The sequence below is a fragment of the Melozone crissalis genome, unplaced genomic scaffold, assembly GCF_028551555.1.
Source record: "Melozone crissalis strain CALT ecotype California unplaced genomic scaffold, PUWL_Pcris_2 ptg000034l_1, whole genome shotgun sequence".
Taxonomy (NCBI): domain Eukaryota; kingdom Metazoa; phylum Chordata; class Aves; order Passeriformes; family Passerellidae; genus Melozone; species Melozone crissalis.
This window is the reverse complement of record NW_026535812.1, coordinates 24,734,875-24,757,062: the sequence shown is the minus strand read 5'-3', so window position 1 is coordinate 24,757,062 and position 22,188 is coordinate 24,734,875. Positions and strand designations below refer to the sequence as shown.

The following is a 22,188-nucleotide window of genomic DNA, read 5'->3' as shown; positions in this document are numbered from 1 at the left end:
CTTGTTGTTTTTTAATCAGTTGTTTGTTTTTCAGCAGTGTTGGTGCCATCCTGCTGCTGGCTAGAGAGCACATCCCAAACTTCTCCTGGTTTTTTGTTTTTTTTACTTTATTAATCTTCCTTCCTTTTTTTTACTTTATTCATCTTCCTTCTTTCTGACCTGCTGTTTGAAATCTGATGCTTCATCTTAATTCCTATTCTAAGTGCAACATCTTGTGCTCTTTCAAAGTCCTTCAAAATTGTGTGAATTTTAAATTAATTTTATTTCAATTAATTTTATTTTAAACTATGGGGCAGCAGGGCATCAAAACAGCTGTATCCTATTCCTTCATAGATAGAGGCATTTAGGCTTTGGGTTTGTTGAAGTATTTTTTTAATTATAAGAACATCTTTGTGTTTAGAAGCTTTGAAGAACATGTGAAGTGCAAAGAACAAAAATGAAACTGTAACTTGTGGTGTTTGGATTTTCCATGAAAGAAAGCCTGAATAGAGAGGAACATTTGCATGAGAAGGGTGGGGAAGAAGTTGTCTGACTTCTAGTGATGGGTTAGAAAAACAATCAAAAATCTGAGTTCTGCAGATAGAATAAGAAGTGATGGGTGAGGTGGGTCCCTGGGTTTGAGGAAAGGGATTTTTAAATTAATAGAATAAATAAAAAGTATGTACAGCTCTGTATTGGTTATGAGTTGGATAAGCTGAGCTCAGTTCAGATAGTAAATATAAATTTAGCTTCGTTCTCTGAACTGAGATCTGTGGGGATTAAAGAAAGAAGGAAAAAATTGTGAAAAAAAGAGTAATTTGTTTCTAAAGTCAAATTGCTTTGTGGAATCCTTGAGGTTGGAAAAAAAATCTCTAAGATCATAAATCCCAACCTTTAAATATGAATATGCAGTAATAGAATGAGATCTGTGCAAGGGAACCAAGGCCGTGTCTTGTAATGTGAATTTTGAGCAGTGAGCAAAAGCTTGAAGAGTTTTATTCACAGGTCTTAGTGGAGAGTTGTGCGCTGGCAATAAGTTTAAAATACTTAATAAACTTCTACAAGATTTTCTCCTCTTGGGAAGAATTCATGGCACAGAGTCTTAGAAAAGAAATACAAATAATTAACTCGGATAAATTGGAGGTTGCCTTGTTTCCTAGGCAGAGATCCTTTAATTGGTAACTTTATTTTGCTGAATATTTAATGAGCAACTGGCAAATGTTTCCCCAAGCACAATTTTCATGAGCATTTAGTATTTTTTGAGCAGTTTCTAATGAATTTAGACAAAGATGGAACCATTCAAACCCGATGTAGTTTCAGTGTGGTGTGAAGCATTTACCAAAGATTATTGCAGAACTTGTTTAATGTGCATAGAGAGTTTTTAAAAAAACAACCCCAAACTAAACAGGCTTGAGGTTTCCTTGTGGGATTTTTTTTTTTATCACCAGACTGAGGGCCTGAAGGAATAGAGGAAGTGAATGGGCACCAATGTATCCAAATATCTCATTTTGCCTAAAAGCAAGTGCCGGCAGATAAATGCCCGTAAAGGGATTTCTTTCTTAAGCCCCATGGATTTTTTTTTTTCTGCAACTTTTTGTGTGAGTTGGAAATGAAAACCATTCATCCAGTGCCCCAAAGAAGGGCCTTATTGAATGGAATAACAGTGTAATGTACCATTGAAGGCAGGATTGAAAGTGATTATCTTGTTAACTCTTGACAGTTACCGCCAGCTTGAAATAGAACTGGCAGGCTTGATTTGCAAATGAATTAGAGCTTTTTCATTTGGTGCCAGGATCATCTTTTTATATTCTGATATGACAGATGCTATGTTCCATGCTTTTGTTTCTCTTCACTCTTCTACTTGCAAATAAAAAACAAAAGATTATGATAGTAATTTTATTTGCATCTTTTCTCTAGGAGTTTATTCTTTGTCTTGAAGTTTTTAATCTTATATTTTTTTCAAGAATTTGTTTAAGAATTGTATTGTTCCCGCAGAATAAAATTTCATTAGGTTAAGTACAGTAGTAATTGGGTGAATGAGGGGGATTTAGAAGCTTTCAGCAAATGGAAAATTGATTGTAGTCAAATTGTTTTAGTGCTTAGAACATTTAAATTTCCTCCCTGACTTACACTTGCATTTAATACTCCTCAGTACCAGGAGCAGAGGAGAAGCTCACAGAGTTTCAGTATTTCTGCTAATGGCAGCACACGTGTAATTAGTGGCAGCCTCAGCGCTGTGTTTATATTCTGCAGCCATCCCAGCCCAGATGGGGAGGTGTTGGGTATGATAATTATTGTGCCCTGCCTCTATGTTCCTCATTAACCTGTAACACTCTCTACCAGTCCAGAGAGTTTTTCCCAGAGTTGTGCTTCCCAGGACTGGAACTTGCTGGGCTTTGTTTAATATTCAGCCCAGCCTTGTGGGCATTTCCAGTGCCGGGCTCGCTGCTCCTTCTGTAATCTGGTTTGTTCTTGGGGGCTAATTAGCAGCGCTTCCGACTGCCACTGATGTCCATTATGGAAATGTTTCCCTACACTTTCACCTACAGGATGTGTTTTAATTGAATATCTACTAAATAATATTACAGAGAAGGTAAACCAGGCCAAAGTTGTCTAATTTATTTAAGGCTGGTTAACAGAGACGGTGACACTGCAGAGCCTGATGTTTAATTGCCTGTGTTTGCTGGGAATGCAGGCTGGGAGGAACAAGATTTCATTCCTGGTGAAGGGAACAGGAGGAGAAATGCCACCCAGCCAGCCTGAACCAGGGGAAAATCCAGCCAAAATCAGGGAAGAACCAACCAAAGCAAAACCAGGGAAGAACGAACCAAACCAAAAGCATCCAAAACCAGGGAAGAACCAAACAAACCAAATCCAACCAAAACCAGGGAAGAACCGAGCAAACCAAAACCATCCAAAACCAGGGAAAACCAACCAAACCCCACTCCAAGTAGGAAAACTCCAATGATTTGCACCTTGTGATGTCCTTGGAATCACCAGGTTGAGTTGAGGAATGGCTTTAAGGCAGCCAGAACAGAGGAATCAGCTTTGGTCATTTATGGGGTTTCCATACCCAGCCTGAAGCCTCCATGAAACAAAACCAGGAGATTTTGGGTGGTTGTTTTATCTCTTGTGATTTATGGGATTTTTATACCTGACTTGAAGGCTATGTAAAGCTAAACCAGGAGATTCTGGGTGGTTATTTTGTCTCTTGTTTATCTGAGAAATACATGCAAAGAAGTGCAATATTTTTGTAGGGTCTGTTTGAAATTACTGCTTTTATCAGCACTGTATTTTGGAGTTCTCCCTCTCTGTTTAGTTTCAGTGTTGATATTGCATAAAATCTCAGATTTTACTCTCTGAGCCAGGGTTATTATATATTTCCCCTGCTGAATATTTGATAAGGTCTCTTGGGTACTGATTTTCCTTCTTTCTAGGATAACATATTATGGAAATTGTTTCACCTTGTGTCCTGTTTAAAGTCCTGGTTTTAGCATGATTCAATTTGGTTTGCATTATATTCCATGGAGTTCCTTGGCAGTTCCAAGTTATTCCAGAGTGTTTGTGTGGGGGCTGATTTGACTTTTCTTCCTGCTTTAGCTAAGTGACCTTCACAGGATCATCTTGGGGTCTTTATTGCATTTAGATTTCTTAGTAATTGGCCAAAGTTCTTACTGGATTTTCCTGAGATAAATTATTTGGATGATGGGAGGGATCCACTGGGGCCAAGACCACCAAGGTTTGGAGTCTTCACACTCCAGAATCAGCTCCAGATCATTTGAAGTTGGTGCTTGGTAAGAACAAAACAACATTGCACCCTTCAAAAACAAATAAAATGGATGCTTTTCCTATCAGGGTGTGAGATTCCCAAACCATTTGCTCTTCTTGATGAGTTTGTTGTGCAGGAAAAATTGGAAAGAGCAGCAAAAAATGACCAGTTCAGCAATGTCTCATCTTGGGATATCCTGAGGTAGAAATAAAGTTGTGTGATCACATGGACATCTAATTCTCTTCTCAGGAACTCTGCACCTTCCAAAAGCCCCTTTGGCCTGAATTTTCCTGTAATGTCCATGTGGGTGTAAATAACCCATAGGATTGTCCTGCAGCCCATGGCTTCTCACCCAGAATCTATGGCAAAAACAATTATTAGCTATTAATTAACTGTATTAGTTCTTCAGTTCTTGGCTGGAACTGCTGTAAATTCACTGGAAAGTAGATTATATGTGAAATCTTAGGCTGTTTTATAATACCTAAATGGGGTATTTTGAGGGTAGTGCACATTTTTCAGCCCTCTTGATTAATGATTAGCTTGATACAGGGAGTATTTTTAGGAACATGAATATGTTCCAGGTTAAAATCATGATTTCAACAAGTTCTAGGGAATATTTTTAATTTAATTTACTAGCAAAGGAAGTTCACACCACCTCAGTTAGTTACTGTGGGTTTAAGTAATCCCAAACCTGGCAAAACCTGGAGAATTCCAGAATGGTTTGGGTTGGAAGGGACCTTAAAATTCCTCCAGTTCCACCCCCTGCCATAGGCAGGGATGGAACTTCCTTAATTGAATTCCAGCTTCTTGCTACAGGTCCCTGATGACCAGGATTCAGATGGAGCTGGAATTTTTTCCCCTGGCATTGCTGAAACGTTTGGATGAACCGGAGTATGATATTTCCTGCGTTTAATGGATGACTTTAAATATATATGCATGTCAAGTGGTGTTTTACTGCAAATCCCTGGCCAAAGTGGGGAAAAATTCCAAACCTTCTCTGGTAGAAAAAAGGAAAACTCAGGAATAAAATCAAACTTGCCTAATGAACCAAAGAAAGGAAGATGCTGCACTGGAGATAGTATGAAAAGCAAATATATGGGGAAGTCTGGGCTATAAAATGGAGTAAAACATAATTACCTGGTAATGATACCAAATTAATGGCTTCTTTTGTGTTGTGAGCATTGGAATGTTGGATGTGCATAAAGCTGCTCCTGGCTTTTATTTGTGGTGTTTAATGGTTTAAAATTCTGCAGGCACTCAAAGGCTGTGTGGGAGAGACTGAGCTGTGGCCATAGGTCTAATTTTGCCTAAAACAACAAATGAAATATAGTATTAATGGAACCTTATTTGTATAAATTATTGTACAAATAATATAATTTAAATATGTTATTATTTCACATAATTATAAAAATGCAACAAAAGTTATATTATCATTTACAGTATGTATTTTAAATATATAATTATTATATGTATTTATATAAATATAAGGGTAATTACGTAATATAATTTATAGTGTGTATAATGTAACATAGAATGGGATGCAGAATATAATTGTAGAAGATCTCTAATATAATCTGTGGGCTAACTAAAAGATAAACCCTGCCATAGCCTGGCTGATTGATGCCCTGCAGCCTCAGGCTGGGAAGAGGTTTTCATTGGAAGTGACAGGTGCCCCAAGGTTTATTTAGGACAAGCTCAGCCTTGTCCTGGTTAGTTTGATAATGTTTTCCTTATGGATGTTCCAGCAGTGCATTTCCTGCGTTAGGGCCTTGTGCTACACCAATATTCCTGTCTGGGCTGCCTCAACTACAAATTGGCTGAACAGCCCGTGACGCTTTTTCAATATTATTGCATTAAACCAAGTGGATTTTGATTGATAACCTAATATTCAACTAATGCAAAACATCAATCATGGCAAGTATATTAATTATTTAATATTGCAGCCTAATTCAGGAATCGATGTGCTGCAGGAGGGGAAGGGAAACTCGCTGTTCCCAGAAGGTTTGAGACAGGGCATGATTAAAAAACAGCCCCACCAAGCCCCGCTCTGCTCCCGTGTGTTGGTTCGATACAAATCTTTATTCATTTGCCAATAATCTCCTCACATTTTCCACTTGAGGACCTTTTTTATCAGTTTTGAGGCCTGGAATTGAATTAGGGCTGCTTTCAGCACAGGCTGAGGGAGGTGCACGGGTATTGATGGCAGGGATGGGGCTGTCCTGGAGCTCCTCCAGCCCTGCCCTGCGTCCTCTCCCAAAGCAGCTCCACCTCCAAGGGCCAGCTGGGGCCTCCAGAAGGGATCAGGGAATCATGGAATGCTCTGGGTGGGAATGGAGATCAATGCCACCCATCCCACCCCTGCCATGGCCATCCCCTGGGAGATCCATCCCATCCATCCCATGGGAGATTGATCCCATGGGAGATCCATCCCATCCCTCCCATGGGAGATCCATCCCATTCCATCCCATGGGAGATCCATCCCATCCATCCCATGGGAGATCCAACCCATGGGATATCCATCCCATCCATCCCATGGGAGATTGATCCCATGGGAGATCCATCCCATCCATCCCATGGGAGATCCATCCCATGGGAGATCCATCCCATCCATCCCATGGGAGACCAATCCCATCCATCCCATGGGAGACCAATCCCATCCAACCCATGGGAGATCCATCCCATCCAACCCATGGGAGATCAATCTCATCCATTCCATCCATCCCACCCCTGCCATGGCAGGGACACCTCCCACTGTCCCAGGTGCTCCAGCCCCAATGTTCAACTTGGCCTTGGGCACTGCCAGGGATGCAGGGGCAGCCACAGCAAATCTGGGAATTCCATCCTAGCCAGAATTCCTTCCAAATATCTCATCTCAATCTATCTTCTTTCACTTCCAGCCACTCCCTGGGTCCTGTCCCTCCATCCCTTGTCCCCAGTCCCTCTGCAGCTCTCCTGGAGCCCCTTTAGCCTCTGGAAAGGCTCTGAGCTCTCCCTGGATCTTCCTTCCGTCTCCAAAATTGGGATAAATCCTGTAGGGCTGAGAAATTAAGTTCTTCTTTCAAAGTCAAATCGCTAAAGTACTTTTTTTTTTTTTTTCCCCTCTCACGTCATTAATGACATTTAAACAGAAAAAAAAAAACCTGCATAGCAGATTTTTGAAAAAGCTTTAGGAAATGATAAACAATTAGCAATTTTAGTACTAGTAATTAGTAATAGTGTAGTGTTAACTGGTTCCCTGCAGCCCTCACGGGCTGGTTTCTCTGTTTGCTGTGGGAATGACCCACCTTCCAAGAGGGAATGTTGGAGTTAGGTAGAACCTGGGGCTGATGGAAGCAGGAACCATCTCCTTGTCTGGTGGGTTGGCATTTGGGGAAATTTTAATTTGTTTTCCATTGGATTTAATCTTTTTTTTTTCCATAGCATGATATGTTAAAGATAGATTTTCCCTCTGAATTTTTGTTTTTCAGAGTTTTTACTTGGATACTTCAGTCCATTTTTTTGCAGCTGCCTTTATGTAGAATTCTTCCCATTTTCTCTCTGTACCTTTGTACTTTTTGCAGCTTTCAGGGATTGGGTGCCCAGCTCCAGCATGGCTGCCACGAGCCATGGAATTAATGACAATTCCTTCTCTCCATCCCTTGGAAAGGGGCAGGGAATTTCATTGTGGCAGTGGTGGCAGGGCAGAACCAGGAGGCACCAAAAGGGGATTTGATAAACAGCCCCATGCCCTGATTCTTTCCAGTGTAAATAGTGGGATAATTAGATTAAAATGTCAATTTTAAATGTGTATTCTGTGACATTGCCACAGTTTGTACAATTTCAGGGCAGGTACTGTCTGAGGGTTGAATTCTGTCATTGAGCATTAGGCTAATCAATGTTTTTAAGGTGTTACAGGTAAATATATGTATTAAAATTAAAAATTGGACACACTGGAGAAATTACCCAGCTTTGCCATTTCAGAGTTAAACAGAAATCGTTGCAGACAAGGGTTTAGCAACTATTTAGAACTTTTGTTCTTCTCTTACAGGGACTCTGCAAACATCAAAGCTGGATTAGAACATCTGGTAAGTTTTAATTTTCTCTTGAACATTTGCATCATCTTTGATATCTGCATTCCAAATGAACACTTTTGAATGAGCTTTGAATACCTTGAATTGAGAAAGTCAACCATTTCCCAGAGGGTCAGGCTACTGTTATTATGTGAAGGCACTCACATTTTCATTTATCTCCCCATTTCAAGGGAATTTTAATTTTTTTAAATTACTTTTTTTGATGTCGAGATGAAATAAACTGGACTACAATCCTTGGATTGATGATTGCCTTAATTATAAACAAAAATTGTTTGGTGTTGGATTTTTGGCATATCCTGATCTGAAAACAACAAACTTGTGATTAAAAAAAAGTTAAAAAAAAAAAAAGAGCCAGGGACACAATCAAATATTGCATGCATAAATATGGTGTGTTTGAGTCATTTGGAGGCTTTGAAAGAAGTGCACAGCTTTGTGTTTTCTCTTGTCTTTGCTTTATGAATAATGGATCGACTTAAATTCCATTCAGGGATGCAGTAGGAAATAATAATTGAGGTGCAAAATATTTCTGGTTTAAGTAAACATATTAAACCCACAAGTGATGGCAAGCCAGGCTTAGCATTAAAAACTCATCAGTTGATCAAAACTGGGAAAAATAAAATCTTGTCACAAGTCAGAAGCTGGTTGAGCCTCACATGTTGGTACCAGCAGTCAGTGGAACATTAAATAGTTGATGTAAAGTGATTATTAAATCCCATTAAATGAAAATATTCACTATTAATGGCACATCCATCCTGAGAAGGGTTTCATGGAATATCTAAATAATCCCTGCTGTTCCACAGTGCTGTGAAAAACATGATGTGTCTCTTTGGACAGAGCTGCTTTCCTCTGGTTGCTTCCCATCCTGGGAATCACCTGGGAAGGATTTGGAGGAGCTTGGGCACCAGGATCTCCTTGGAGTGCCAGAGGGGTGGAGAGGGTGGAGATCCTGGTGGGATGGAGATCCTGGTAGGATGAAGATCTTGATGGGGTGGAAAGAATGGAGATCCTGGTGGGATGGAGATTGTGGTGGGATGGAAGGGATGGAGGTCCTGGTGGGGTGGAAAGGAGGGAAATCCTGGTAGGATGGAAAGAAGGGAGATCCTGGTAGGATGGAGGTCATGGTGGGATGGAAAGGATGGAGATCCTGGTGAGATGGAGATTGTGGTGGGAGGGAAATGATGGAGATCCTGGTGGGATGGAAAGGATGGAGGTCATGGTGGAGTGGAGAGGATGGAGATCCTGGTTGGGATGGAAATGATGGAGCTCCTGCTGGGATTGAGATCCTGAAGCTCCTCCTTTCTAAAGATGCCCTGTGAAATGTGTTGGGAATCACCAAATGCAATAAAGAGCAGAATTCTCGGAGCAGTTGGAAAATCCACCTTGTTTGCTGCTTCCAGGGCTGTCTCACCTGCAGGTTGAGTCCCTTAAAGGTCTTTATCTTGATTTGATAATCTGTTATTGGATCCCTTCTGTAATAAAAGGGTGGTTTACAATTTGGGATTTACAAGAGTCTGGACTGACAGGACACAGGGAATGGCTTCAAACTGGAAGGAGTAGGGTTAGATGGAATACTGGGCAGGAATTGTTCCCTGGCAGGGTGGGCAGGCCCTGGCACAGGTGCTCAGAGCAGCTGTGGCTGCCCCTGGATCCCTGGCAGTGCCCAAGGCCAGGCTGGACATTGGGGCTGGAGCACCTGGGACAGTGGGAGGTGTCCCTGCCATGGCAGGGGTGGCACTGGATGGGATTTAAGGTCCATGTCTTTCTTTAATCTGTTCAACCAAAAAAAACCCCAAACCCCAGCCAAGAACCCTTCTCCTTTATTTGGTGTTAATACTTGATCAAGCATTTATTTTAATTAAATGTCAGTATTTATTTCCTGGCTGTGCCTCGGTTTTCCATGGAGCCTGGTTGCAGTGCTGGCCCCTCACTGCTCGTGGCTCTCTGGGTTTGTCACCTGTGGTGTCACAGCTCGGTGGCCCTCGGGTGGCCACCAGACAGCCACGTCTGGCAGAGTCCTGGGCTTCCTAATGAGCTGTAAACCAAGCAGCCAATTATTTGTGTTCACAAACAATTAATTAACGCTCTTAATAGGAGTAATTATGTTTATCTTGCTGTCCTGGCAAAATTCCATGCTGGTCAATTATGCTCTGCAGGCTTGAATTGTCTCTTCTGTCTCTCTTGAATTGTGTCTGTCTGTTCCATTCTGAGAGGAAGGGAGTGAAGGTGGGGATGGAGAGGTTTTCCTCCTGTGGCCAAAGTGACATTTGTGCCCGGGGACATTCCAGATTTCCCTTTGGATAGGCTGGAGAGCCACTGAGTGTCCAGCTGGATGCACCAGCTTGGAAGGTGGTGTTTGGGGAGCAGTGCTGGCTCTGGCTGTGTCCCACACTGAGAGGGGACCCTGGTGTCCCAACCCATCAGGTGTCAGTGGCTGATGGACCCTTGGCTGTGCCAGGGTGGGCATCCCAAACATTCCCTGGCTCAGCAGCAGCCTGGCCCTTGGGAATCGTTGCAGCTCCTTGAGGAGCTCTGGACCAGGTTCATACCAGGTGATCGCACTGCAGAGATCGATGGCTTATGAATATCCACGGGAAAGCAGCTTGGTTGGCTCTGCCCGCCTGCAGGGATGAAACCCGGGCTGCTCCTGCAGAGGGGCTCCGTGGATCCCAGAATTTGGGGAGAGCTCTGTGCAGTGAGTGCCGTTAAATTGTGTGCACACACCGCTTTATTTGTTCTGAGGTTTTGGTGCTGGTAGCTGCAGATGTGAATCAAACAGCAGCGCGATCAAACCATCAGAGGCAGAGCATTTCATGGCAGAATATTCAAAGGCTTGCAGCTGTTTGTTGTTCCAACAGTGACAAATTTTGTGGAAACTTTGTAAGAGAGGCGAGTTTTACCCTGTCACTTCCCATTACCAGCGGGCTCTGAAACCAGAGCCGCTCCACATAAAACAACACTTTAATGTCTCTGTGTCTTTATTAAAAAGTAAACTTTGATCACTCTCACTTACCACTGAGGCTGAGGTGCCTCCCCCGCCCTTGGCTGTGGTGGGGACCCCGTGACCCTCCATCCCTGTGACCTTTGTGCCTTCATTTTGCTTTCCCTTTGTCACCCCGCTCATATTTCCCCCATAAATTCGTTTGGCCGCCGTTCTGGGCCGTAAATTCGGAAAGGCCGACGGGAGCGTCCCCGATTCCCGCTCTGCAGGCTGAGGAGAGCAGTGATCAGCTGAAGTAAATAAGGCTGTAAAATATCAAGAGTGTGATTTTCCCTGGCATCTGCATAAAACCCCCGGCACGTGCGGGTGTTGTTTCCAATCGCGCCGGCGGTTTGTTCGCAATTCCCGTAATTTGATCGCGGCTGATGAAAAGCTGACAAGATTTCCACAGCGCCCCATTAGATGAAAGCAGCATGAAACCAGAGGTTAATCTGCAAACAGATTTTCCTGCTTATTACTCTAATGATTCCATCAGATTTGATGTAGCAGGCTGCGAGGCGTCTCTCGGCAGCAACAGTGTGCTGGGGTTTGATCTCGGTGCTCATTAAATGATGGAGTAATTTGGGTGACCTCTGCCCAGGTGCACATCTCCTCATAATTGCACGGCATTCTGATGGGGAAATTACCGGCGAGAACCCCGAGTATTCATCCCGCTTTCCGAGTGGAAAAACTAACAAAAGAAATATTGCATTAATTTTCAAATGATGATATTACATTTAGTGCCTGGGCCCCATATATCAAAATCTGAGAACTGCTCAGTTACTCGCTGCTCTTAATCTTAATGGTATCTGTGGATGTCAAGGGCATGGAGGAAATTAAATCGGAAAGTGCAGATAGACCTAAGAAGACATTATCTCTTGATGATTGCAGTTTTGATAGGTATTTCAGTGAATTTCATTTTCGCAGAATGGTGGAAGATGAGTTAGCCACCAGATTTTCTCATTTTTCTTCCCCGTGATTTATGTGAGTTGAGTATAAAACTTTTTATGGGAGTGCAGTTACGGCGGATGAGAGGTAAATTAATGCACTGGGTTTCCATCTCGGCCCCGCGCGCGATTGTCAGAGCTGTACATACGTAATGGGGCCCATCATTATTCAGGGTTGTTTACATTCAAAATATGTAATGAAATCTGTTCAGAATAATGAGGGAAATAAAAGTTTAGAAAATTGTAAAGGTCATGAAGTTTGAGAAATGATGCAATGCTCCCAAAATAACATTTAGGCAATATAAATTACATTATTATGCACCAACTCTGCCTTATAGAGACATGAAGATAAAGTGCTTTCGACGAGTAAAATGCTGTTAGTGCTCTCTGAAGTATGAGAATGTGTAAAATGTTTCTGATTTCATATTCTGGTTTTGTGCATATTGTGGAAAAATACATAAAGGAACTTTATGGAGGGCAGTGGCTGCTTCTCTGTCCCCAAGTTTAAGTGCCTTTCCTGGGAGGGTTTTCTCCAGCAAACAAACGCTTTGGCAGAAATGTAATTGATTTTTAATTTAATTATTGAGGCCACCAGCGAATTCATCTTGTTAGGGGGTTCTTGCTCCTCTTCTTTTGGGGGATTTTACATTTTGCTCTGAATATATTTTATTGCAGATGCTGAAGAGGGATCTTGGCACAATACTGAGATGAAGCATAAATTTGCCCAACTATCTGTGATCTGCACCTAAAATACAAATCTCTGCACCCTGGTTTTATGCAGGTGCTCCTCAGAATAATTATGTTTTGCCTTGCACATTTTATGTTGTACTTATTTGTCAGAAGAAGCAGCCAAAAGCATGGAACACAAGTCATTTTTGGAAAAGTTAAACCTGCAGATCTGTGCCAGCCCAAAAAATGGTGCAGTGGGGCTGAGTTGATCATTGAATCCGAGAGCAAAGAGAAAATGCACTTTTATTCAAAGTGTATAATCTTGATTAAGTTCAGGTTAATTCCTGTGTAATTAGGTGAGATTTGGGGTAGATTGTCAGATTGTTTTGAAACTTAATGCTGATTTAGTACCCACTGGACCCTTGTGGTATTTGAAATGCTTTTCATTTTCAAAATGTTTTTTTTCTATTATTTTTCAATTGCTGCATTTTTATGCAAAGGTTCCAAAGGGGGTGGGATTCCCTTTTTCTGTGAAATTCTGATTTATTTAGAGAAAATTCCTCTCTTAGTGGAAAAAGTAAAGCAGTAATTCAAGTATTAACTACTCCTTTTGTTAATTAATCCCTGTTACCTGTTGGTTGTGCTCCTGCTTTTCCAGCCAGTCCAGCCTTGGCTGGAGCTGTTTCCTAAGCAGTTTATGATGTGTTAATTAAAAATTTTCATTTCAGAACCTGCATTTATATGCTGCTATTTTTATGTTTTTGTTGCAACATAATGGAGCAAAAATTTGAAATGGTGATAAAAGATAAAAATCCATATTTAAGAGTTAAATATTAATAATTTTATAATTTCTGTAAGCTGTGGGGATCGTTCTGCCTTTAATTTTTAAAGGTTTAATTAGGAAATAGATTAATTTATAGAATAATGACTGGATGATGTTGATGCAGAAATCTCTGTTCTGTCAGCTCTTTATGAGAATGTTGAATTTTTTGGTGGTTGTGGCTGCATTTCCATGCAAATGTAAATCTAAGGGATGATATTCCAGGCTGCGAGGAGATAAATAAGGGGAGGTAATTTTTTAGCCTTTAGTGCAATATTATCCATATTTCCTCTCTTATTGAAGAACCCACACAGAGTTTTATGGCTGTGTAAGTTTAACACTTCCAGGAATTTTTCCTTTTAAAAAGACCTGGATTTACCGATTCATTTTCTAAAATCTTATTTACAGCTCTCCCTCTTTCTGCTGAGTGTTTAATCCATTTTGCTGTATCCACTCCCAGTAGGAAGGCCTTTTTCCTTGCTTTTTCTCAGGAATATTCACTGAAATTAGTGCATTGTTGTTTTCTGGTCCTGTTAAAGGTGCCTTTGCTGCAAAAACTGCTTTAAACCCGAAAAATCCCATCCGTGTGCCCGAGCCACCCGGGCTGTTTGCCACAGCCATTCCCTCCTGCCTTTGATTTGCTTCCAGCAATCCATTGTTGCTTATTCCTCACATTTTGGGTTGGTTTTAGAGGAAACAAGATGGGATTTTCCACCCACCTGGTGTTGCAGGGTTCTCTGGAGATCCCAGGTTAAACCCACCTGGCTCTGGGACGTGGCTCCTGCTGAATGGAGTGAAATGGAAAATCCACAATCAAAGTTAACAAATCCACAATTAAAGTTAACAAATCCAAATGTTTTAGTGGCCATGTGTGTCCTGGGTGAGAGGAGGGAGAGGATTTGGGGAATCCTCAGCTCTCAGGTCAAAGTGCTGCTGATGTTTGGGGACAGTTTCAGGTTTTGTCCCTCTGATCCCAGATTTGAGTGAAAATTCCCTCAGATGGAAAACTGATGGAGTCTGAATATCCTGTGGTGTTTCAGCAGGAAATTTGGGCATTCCGTTCAGAGCTGGGATTTTATAGTCCTGCCTCATTTAGTTCCCCACTGGACCCTGACTTTCAGGATTGGGCATTGTCATTGTTGGCTCTCTCCTTCCCAGTTTTGGTAAATTGGCAGTCTTGGAGGAGAACTCTGGGAAAGTTTTGTGTCCTTTCTGTCAATGTTCCAGTGTTTTCTCCTGGCTCTGGCTGGAGGAGCCACATTCCACAGCCAGGCTTTCCCTTCACTGTGGTGTTGGTGTCCACTTAAGATGGACTCGACTCTTCCCTTCATCACTGGTCGTATTTTTGGTGGCCTTTACATAAATTAAAATTTCAGCTTTTCTGCCCATTGTTTTGGTTAATAATTTCCTAATTAGTCCATCCCTGATGCTGGATTCTTTATTTCTGTTGAAATACAAAGAGCATCTGTGAATTCCATTGACAAAAATTGCCATTATTCCATGTTTTACATGATTTTTCTCCACTTATAGTTAATTTAAGATTTTAAATTTAAGATTATTTTTTTTGGGAGCAGGTGGATCTGTATCCAGTCAGGACACTCCTACCATAGCCTATTCCTGAGTAGTGTTGTTGATTAATTGTATCAGAGGAAAAACTCAGGCATAAATATAATTTTACCATCCAATCTTTTCAACAGATTTATGTCTGAAAATGCAGGGGTTTAATTCAAATAGTGCCAGATGTGCTTATTATATTTCTGTGCTATTAATTCAGATTAGGGATCCTTCTGTGGGATTTTATTTTTATGTTTTTAATGTGAAAACCATTCCTTTGTCAATTTGGAATTTGCTACCCTCAAAGACTTATATAAGGAAAAGATGACAATTGCAAATTCCCAATCTCCTTTGGTTTTATTTTTATTTTAGTATTTTATTCTCTCATGAAGAGAGATTATTTTATTCTCTTATGTCTTCTTATACAAATAAGTATTTTCAGTTTCTTTGGTAATTATTTTTTAATCACCCAAAGAGGAGTAAATGGCAGGAAAGGAATCCAGCATTCCAATATAAACCTGTCCCACAATCTTTTCCATAATTTGATCAAAATCTGTTTAAAAGCTGGCTGGGCTTGGGCTCCTTTGTTGCTCTCTCCTGTTGGGATTTGCTGGGAGTGGGATGGATAATACTGCAGGTGGAGGCAGGCCCTGACTTACAGAATAAATTCAAATATCATTTTAGGTGCATCCCTTATGTTTGATTTCCTCCTTGGCTCTTCCCCTCACTGACACTTGGGGTCTCTTTCTGCTGCCCACAGCCCCAAACTGGGGATTTCTCTGCAGTCAAACATGGAATTCTGGTTTCAGGTAGCAGGTTTTCCTGGCAGTGGTGAGGGCTGGATTTGTCTTTATCAAATTCAAAGAGAAAAGATTTGTGTAAAAAAACCCCCAAAATTGATCACCATCGCCAGGAGTTTGTTGGGCTTTTATCCTGATGATCTGAGACAGAAAAGTCCTGCAGGTGAATTTTACCCCAGCAGTGTCAGGGGTGAGCAGGAGGAGTGGAACCTGCCCAGTTTTAGCACATCTCAGCCATTTTCCATATGAAATTCCATGATGGTAAAAATTCAGAAAGGCAGCATTGCAACTCAAAATGCTGCAGCCTCATGGCCTCCTGGAATCCTGGATAAAAGTTTTCCAGGCTACCAAGAGCCACAAGCTCTGCTCCACAAAATTCCCAGTGGCTCCAGCAGAAACTTGGACTCTATGAACTTCATGTTTCTCTGATTTTTTTCCTCAGTGTTCTCAAGTTTTCACTTTAATATTGTTTCCTCCATCAAGAACATTTGCCATTCATCCCAAATAGTAGGAATAATTTCAAAAATACATTCTAAAGCTGAATTAAAGTGTTTGTTCCAATCTATTAATTAATTGAGAAGCTACATCTCCCTTGAAATGGAGTATTTGGGAAGCCAACCATGGCTCTCCTGCCCATCACACTCAGCACTTGTTTCCTGGAGCTGTGAGTGACAACCAAATTATGTGGGGATTTTTACACAAAACCCACCAAATTTAAAGTTGTGAGTCTGTTTTAGTGTAGTTTTATTAAAATAACTATTTATGAAAGGAATAGTGATGGAATGCAGTGGATGAACTGCAAAGAAATACAAGTTAAGGGTTGTGCTGCACCTTTATAAATCAGCTGCCATTAAAAAGTGAATGATCTAATCCAATTTTTGCTTGAAATATTAAAAGCTGTTATTAATCACAGGGGTGTTGCTGGTGTCCTATGGAATCCCATCCTTTTCTGAGCTGGGATTCCATTGTCTCACAGACACTTTTGGACATGTGTAAAATTCATTGCTGGGGATGGCCTCAGGTCATTTTACAGTGTGCTTGTTAAGGAATTTTAGGGAATTTCTCTCCTGCTTTTACAGTTAGTGGGCTCCTTCACCAGCTGCCACTAGAAATACTTTTATTTTTCCTTTAACTCTCTTTGAATTCTTTTCCTGCTTAAAACCATAAGAAAAGTACAAGGGTTTATTTTGCTCGACATCACTCTTGGTAATGCTTCCTCCACCAATCATTTCACCATTTTGAAGTTTCCTGAGGCTCTTGCTGAATTTTTTCACTTAATGGTCCCCAAATCAATACTGACCTGGGGTAGCTGCTTGTTCTCACACATTGCTCCTGGCTTGTTTGAGGCTCTAATTGTGGTTTTCAGCTGAAATCCCCTCTGTCCTTTTTTCTCCGAGTGCTGGCCCCATCCACCAGTTGGAGAGATGTTTTCTGGGGCCAAGGCAGTCACCTTTATTCAGAATCCTGCTTTCAGTCCTTGGTTAGGGCTTATTGATTGATGAAGAGGTGGCTGTGCCGAGTTCTCCCCTGGAGTAATTAACACCCGGGGCCAGGGCAGAGGGGAAGATGCCTCAGAGCAGCTGCCTGGGCTGCTCCCAGTGGGAAACTGCTGGGTAAAGGAAGGATTTGAGTCTTCCCTCCCTTACGCCAACAAGGCACATCCATAACTCCGTGGGAGGAGTGGGGAAAGGTGTTTGGAGCTCCTCAGAGCAGCGGGATCAGTTGTGGAACTCCGTGTTTAGTGCTGGGAGTGAATCTGTGCAGCTGCTGCTGCTCCCTTCTCCTCCTCTGGAGCCTGCTTGGGGTTTGCTCTTTCATGGAGTTCTTGTGGTGGTGCTGGACACAAATATCCTAAAGCTGCAGGTGGAACCTCTTTCTCCAGTCAGTGGTGCTGAACAGTGCTGGTTGTGTGGCCGCAAGGGATCAAAGGCCAAGATCAAGGTGGTTGTGTGGCCAGCAAGAAGGGATCCAAGAATGTGAGAGATCCAGGGATTTTTTGGGTAAATATTTGAACTGGATATGCTGTAGGAATAGGAAATTGTATTTTGGGATGCCAGAGCCCACCTGATGCATGAGATGCACAAAGACTTAGACTGTTCACGTGCAGACATGAGCATGGTGGTGTTTGACACCAAATGCTTTTCCTTCTCTGTCCAGCAAAATTTTGCCAAACTCGACTAATCCAGGTGGGATTTTGAAATTTACAGTTGTCATGGAATGGAGAAACCACAAACCCAAGTAAAGCTTCTCTGAAACTGAAGCTGGGCAAGTTGGTTCTGGATAAAAAGCAGATCTTTCCCTTCCTCTCCTGCCTCTCCTCCCATGACGTACCAAAGATGCCAAAGCAGATTGCAATGATTAGTTCATGGCAAGAAGAAGAAATGGGAAGATAATTTATGATAAATTTCAAGATGTTTCTTGCTACCACCAGGGTTAGTGGTCAGGTCTGATAGCAGGATCAATATTGCAGCTGTAATAATAAATTCTGCCCAGTAATTCTGGGTTTATGCAAACAGCAAAAATCTGAACTAAAAACAATGGAACTCTGTACAACCAAAATCTGGATCTTAATTTAAATTTCATTTTAATGCAGCATCTCTCCTATTGGAAGGAGCAGTCTGTAAATTCTTGGAGTAGAAATGGAATTGTTCTGTCAGCCTCTCCTCATGGGTGTGGATGAGGGTGGTGAGGCCATGCAGAGCATCACCAGTTGGGACATTCATGGCAAAGAGCTCTGCCATTCCATTAAAATCATGGAATCATGGCATGGTTTGGGTTGGAAGACATCTTAAATCCCATCCCATCCCCTGCTGTGGGCAGGGACACCTTGCACTGTCCCAGGCTGCTCCAAGCCCCAATGTCCAGCCTGGCCTTGGACACTGCCAGGGATCCAGGGGCAGCCACAGCTTCTCTTGTCTGTATTTTCCTATTTAATTTTCCCTTTTGCAGCCATTTAGAGAAACTCTTGAGAAGAATTTCCTAAGCTGCAAAACGCCACCAAAAATTCCCGTCAGGTTTTGTTTTCAGTGCAGAGCAGAAACCTCCCAAACTTCTCCGACGCTTCCAGAAATAATCAACTTCTGAACCCCGTGACAAATAGGGTTTGTGTATCAATTTAACTGTGGCAACGTTTGAGTGGCTTCACATTTGGAGGGATGGCAAACACATTGGACACAGTGCAACATCACTGGGATGATTAGCATAGTGGGGCCGCGGCCAACAATGTGCTCCTCAAGCCAACAGATGTGCAGCAATACCTTCAGGAGAGGGAAAAATCAGCCCAGATAAGAGAAAAGTGTGAAAAACTCAGCACATTAATCACGTTAAACCCAGTTCTGGAGCGTTTTGTGGAGCTGTGTGTTTGTGTGGAGCAGGGTCACCCAGGAGCCAGGCAGGGTTTGCGGTGGGGGGGCTGGGAGAGGAGCTGGGCGTGGGATGGTCATGGTGGGGATGGTGCTTTGGGTCAGCTCTGGAGATCTCCTTGGTGGTTCCTCCCTCGGTGACTCCAGTCTGGGAGTTCCTCTGGCTGCTCTGGGTATGGAGGGGCTGGAGGAGGCAGGAACTCTCTGGGGTGGGAACGTCCCATGGAGCGCCCAGTGTCCCATGGGGTGGGAATGTCCCATGGAGTGCCCAGTGTCCCATGGAGTGCCCAGTGTCCCATGGGGTGGGAATGTCCCATGGAGTGCCCAGTGTCCCGTAGGAACGTCCCATGGAGTGCCCAGGTCCCATGGAGTGCCCAGTGTCCCATGGGGTGGGAATGTCCCATGGAGTGCCCAGTGTCCCATGGGGTGGGAATGTCCCATGGAGTGCCCGCTGTCCCATGGGGTGGGAATGTCCCATGGAGTGCCCAGTGTCCCATGGGGTGGGAATGTCCAATGTCCCATGGGTGGGAGTGCCCAGTGTCCCATGGGTGGGAATGTCCCATGGAGTGCCCGGTGTCCCATGGAGTGCCCAGTGTCCCATGGGTGGGAATGTCCCATGGGGTGCCCGGTGTCCCATGGAGTGCCCAGTGTCCCATGGGTGGGAATGTCCCATGGGGTGCCCGGTGTCCCATGGAGTGCCCAGTGTCCCATGGGTGGGAATGTTCACCATGGGGTGCCCAGTGTCCCAGCAGGTGTGAACTGATCCCTCCTCTCTTGCAGACTCCTGCTGAACAGGCCAAGGCCAGGCTGCAGCTGGTTCTGGAGGCAGCTGGTGAGTAAATGACAATCTTCAAAACCTTGCTTCATTTTTGTGCTGTCAGGTGGGATTTTATCCCTTTGTGTTGATCCTGTTCTCTGGAGCTCACTTGAATTGCAGGTTGAGATTAAATTGGTTTGCATCATCACTGGCACTTAGTAAAGCCCTTTAAGGAAATAAAAATAAGGCTTTTCCTACACTAAAACCTCATGTTTATCCTCTGGCTCTTGCTGCTACTGAGACATGATTCTGTGTTCTCAAAAATTTGGTTTTGTTTATTTTTTTGCAATTTTCTTTATTTTTTAGCATTGTTCTAAATCAGTCCAAGTATATATATATGTGTGTGTGTGTGTATATATGTATATACATACATACATACATATATATACACATACATACATATATATATATATATAAAAAATAATTTTTCCCCTTTTGAAAACCCTCTCTTTAGAGGAATCTCCTCACATTGCTGATGTACTTCATTTTCCAAAATCCATCCAGCCTTTTGCTTTGTCTCTCTTCCAATACATTCCTTGTTCTCCAGAACTTTTAATAAATCTTTGAAGCATGTAATTATGAAATGGATGTGACAGCTCTGACCTCAAAAGCACAATTTGTGTATTCTGCTGCCATCGATCACATCTCATTTTTTAATTTCACACCTGGGAGATGTACAAAAGATAACTGGGGGTTGTATATCATCGTGACCTGGGCTCCAAAATTTTCCAAAGCTTATCAGAGGTCTGTGACATTATTAAATTTAAATATCCACCATCGAGGGCTGCATCTTAGATTGAAGCTGCAGGTTGTTCATAAGGAACAGAAGAGATTTAATATCTTTGTGTCTCTTACAATCCAAAATACAGAATCAAGTTCCTTCCTGGCTTTATTTAAGTCTTGGTCATCCCAGGCATTTATGGGATCATCACCCACCTTCTTCCCCAAGTCCTGCATTCAGTCATTTAAATTTAATTTTTATTTAATTCCTGTGAGAAGGGGTTGGAAACATTGATTAACGTTGTTTCAATATATTTTTGTGTGTTTACTCCTTGCAAAATTGGCGCCTTTTAGTCTTCAAACTTAAAAATGAATTTCTGCTGAGCCATTACCCGGCAGCTTTTGAGGAGCTGAGGCTCAGCAGGTTCATTGCTGTTATGGTGACGTTCTGTTTGAATATAACTGAAATTAATTCTGTACCTCAGTGGCGGTGAGTGGAGCTGCTGTTGGTGTGCACAGGGCTCCATCCCAAGCTTGGGAATGAGCTCATGGAATATCTGTGCAGGTCATGGGGATTGCTCCAAGCCCACTGAGCGGGAATGGGAAGCTGTGCTGTGTTCACAGTGGGTTGCCGTGGATCTGGTGTTGATGCTGCTCCTCCCTCATTGGGACAGACAAAGCAGGGGCTCCAGATCACCTGCAGGGCTTGTAGGGACACTGGGGACAGTCCCTTCATGATTCATCCCTGCTGAGATTGTGGAATCGTGGAATGGTTTGGGCTGGAAGGACCTTAGATCCCATCCGTCCCACCCTGCCATGGCAGGGACACCTCCCACTGCCCCAGTGTCCAGCCTGGCCTGGGACACTGCCAGGGACCCAGGGCAGCCACAGCTGCTCTCCAGTTCCCTCTTTGTATTTCCCTATCTGAATTGCCCTTGTGGAGATATTTAGGATCTTGAGAAAACCTGCTTTTCGAATTTAACCTAGATATTATTTTAGGAAGTAGCAGCTGCTGTGTCTGAAAGGCAGAAATCAGCACCTAGTAAATCAGGCTCTTACTATTGAGATTTTTTTTTTTTCCCTGGTGTATTTGGAGATGGGAATTGTGACTCTGGTCTCTCATTAGGAGAGCAGGTAAAATAAAAAATACTCACCTGTGTCTGTGTGGGAGGAGGGTGAGATGGCCATTTTTATATTTAGGTTATACAGTGCTGAGGAGATTTTTCTCCAAGTCCTGCATTCATGCTGACTTCATTAAATAATTTTTTTTTATTTTTAAGTGTAGATTAATGCCAGTGTTTTGTTCTCATTGAGCAAGGCAATATTGGGAGGTACCCAAACACTTTAATTCTCGAGACAACTGAGTTTTGATTTATAAAACCCTTCATTCCTCAGAAGTTGTCGGTCCCAGCTATAAATTCATATTTCCATGATTTATTGAATTAGATTTCTTAATATTGAGGTGCCAGGGAGCCTTTTGAGGCTCCTCTGACAGCCTCCCACAAGTCGCCGTGCCCGAGCAGATGTTAAGCAGGCAGTAGTTGAATGTTAATTTGGAGAGGGTGGGATGTTTAAGCCCATCTGAAGTATGTTCCATGTGGGCCTTCCAGACTGAGCCACAATGCTTTGTCTCTTGGGAGAATTTCCAAGCTAAACCTCTTTCTTTTCCTCGCTCTATATGGACTCTCTCAAGTCAGTATAAAG

The 22,188-nt window shown here is 42.5% G+C and overlaps 1 protein-coding gene across 1 annotated transcript in view; it reads left to right on the top strand.

Moving 5' to 3' along the window:
- RSRC1 (arginine and serine rich coiled-coil 1) overlaps nt 1-22,188 on the top strand; it is a 98,495-nt gene that overhangs the window by 40,124 nt on the left and 36,183 nt on the right. Inside the window, exons 6-7 of the mRNA XM_054282931.1 lie at nt 7,776-7,812; nt 19,728-19,779. Of these exons, the coding sequence (XP_054138906.1) occupies nt 7,776-7,812; nt 19,728-19,779 (89 nt within the window). The remainder of the gene's footprint in view (nt 1-7,775; nt 7,813-19,727; nt 19,780-22,188) is intronic.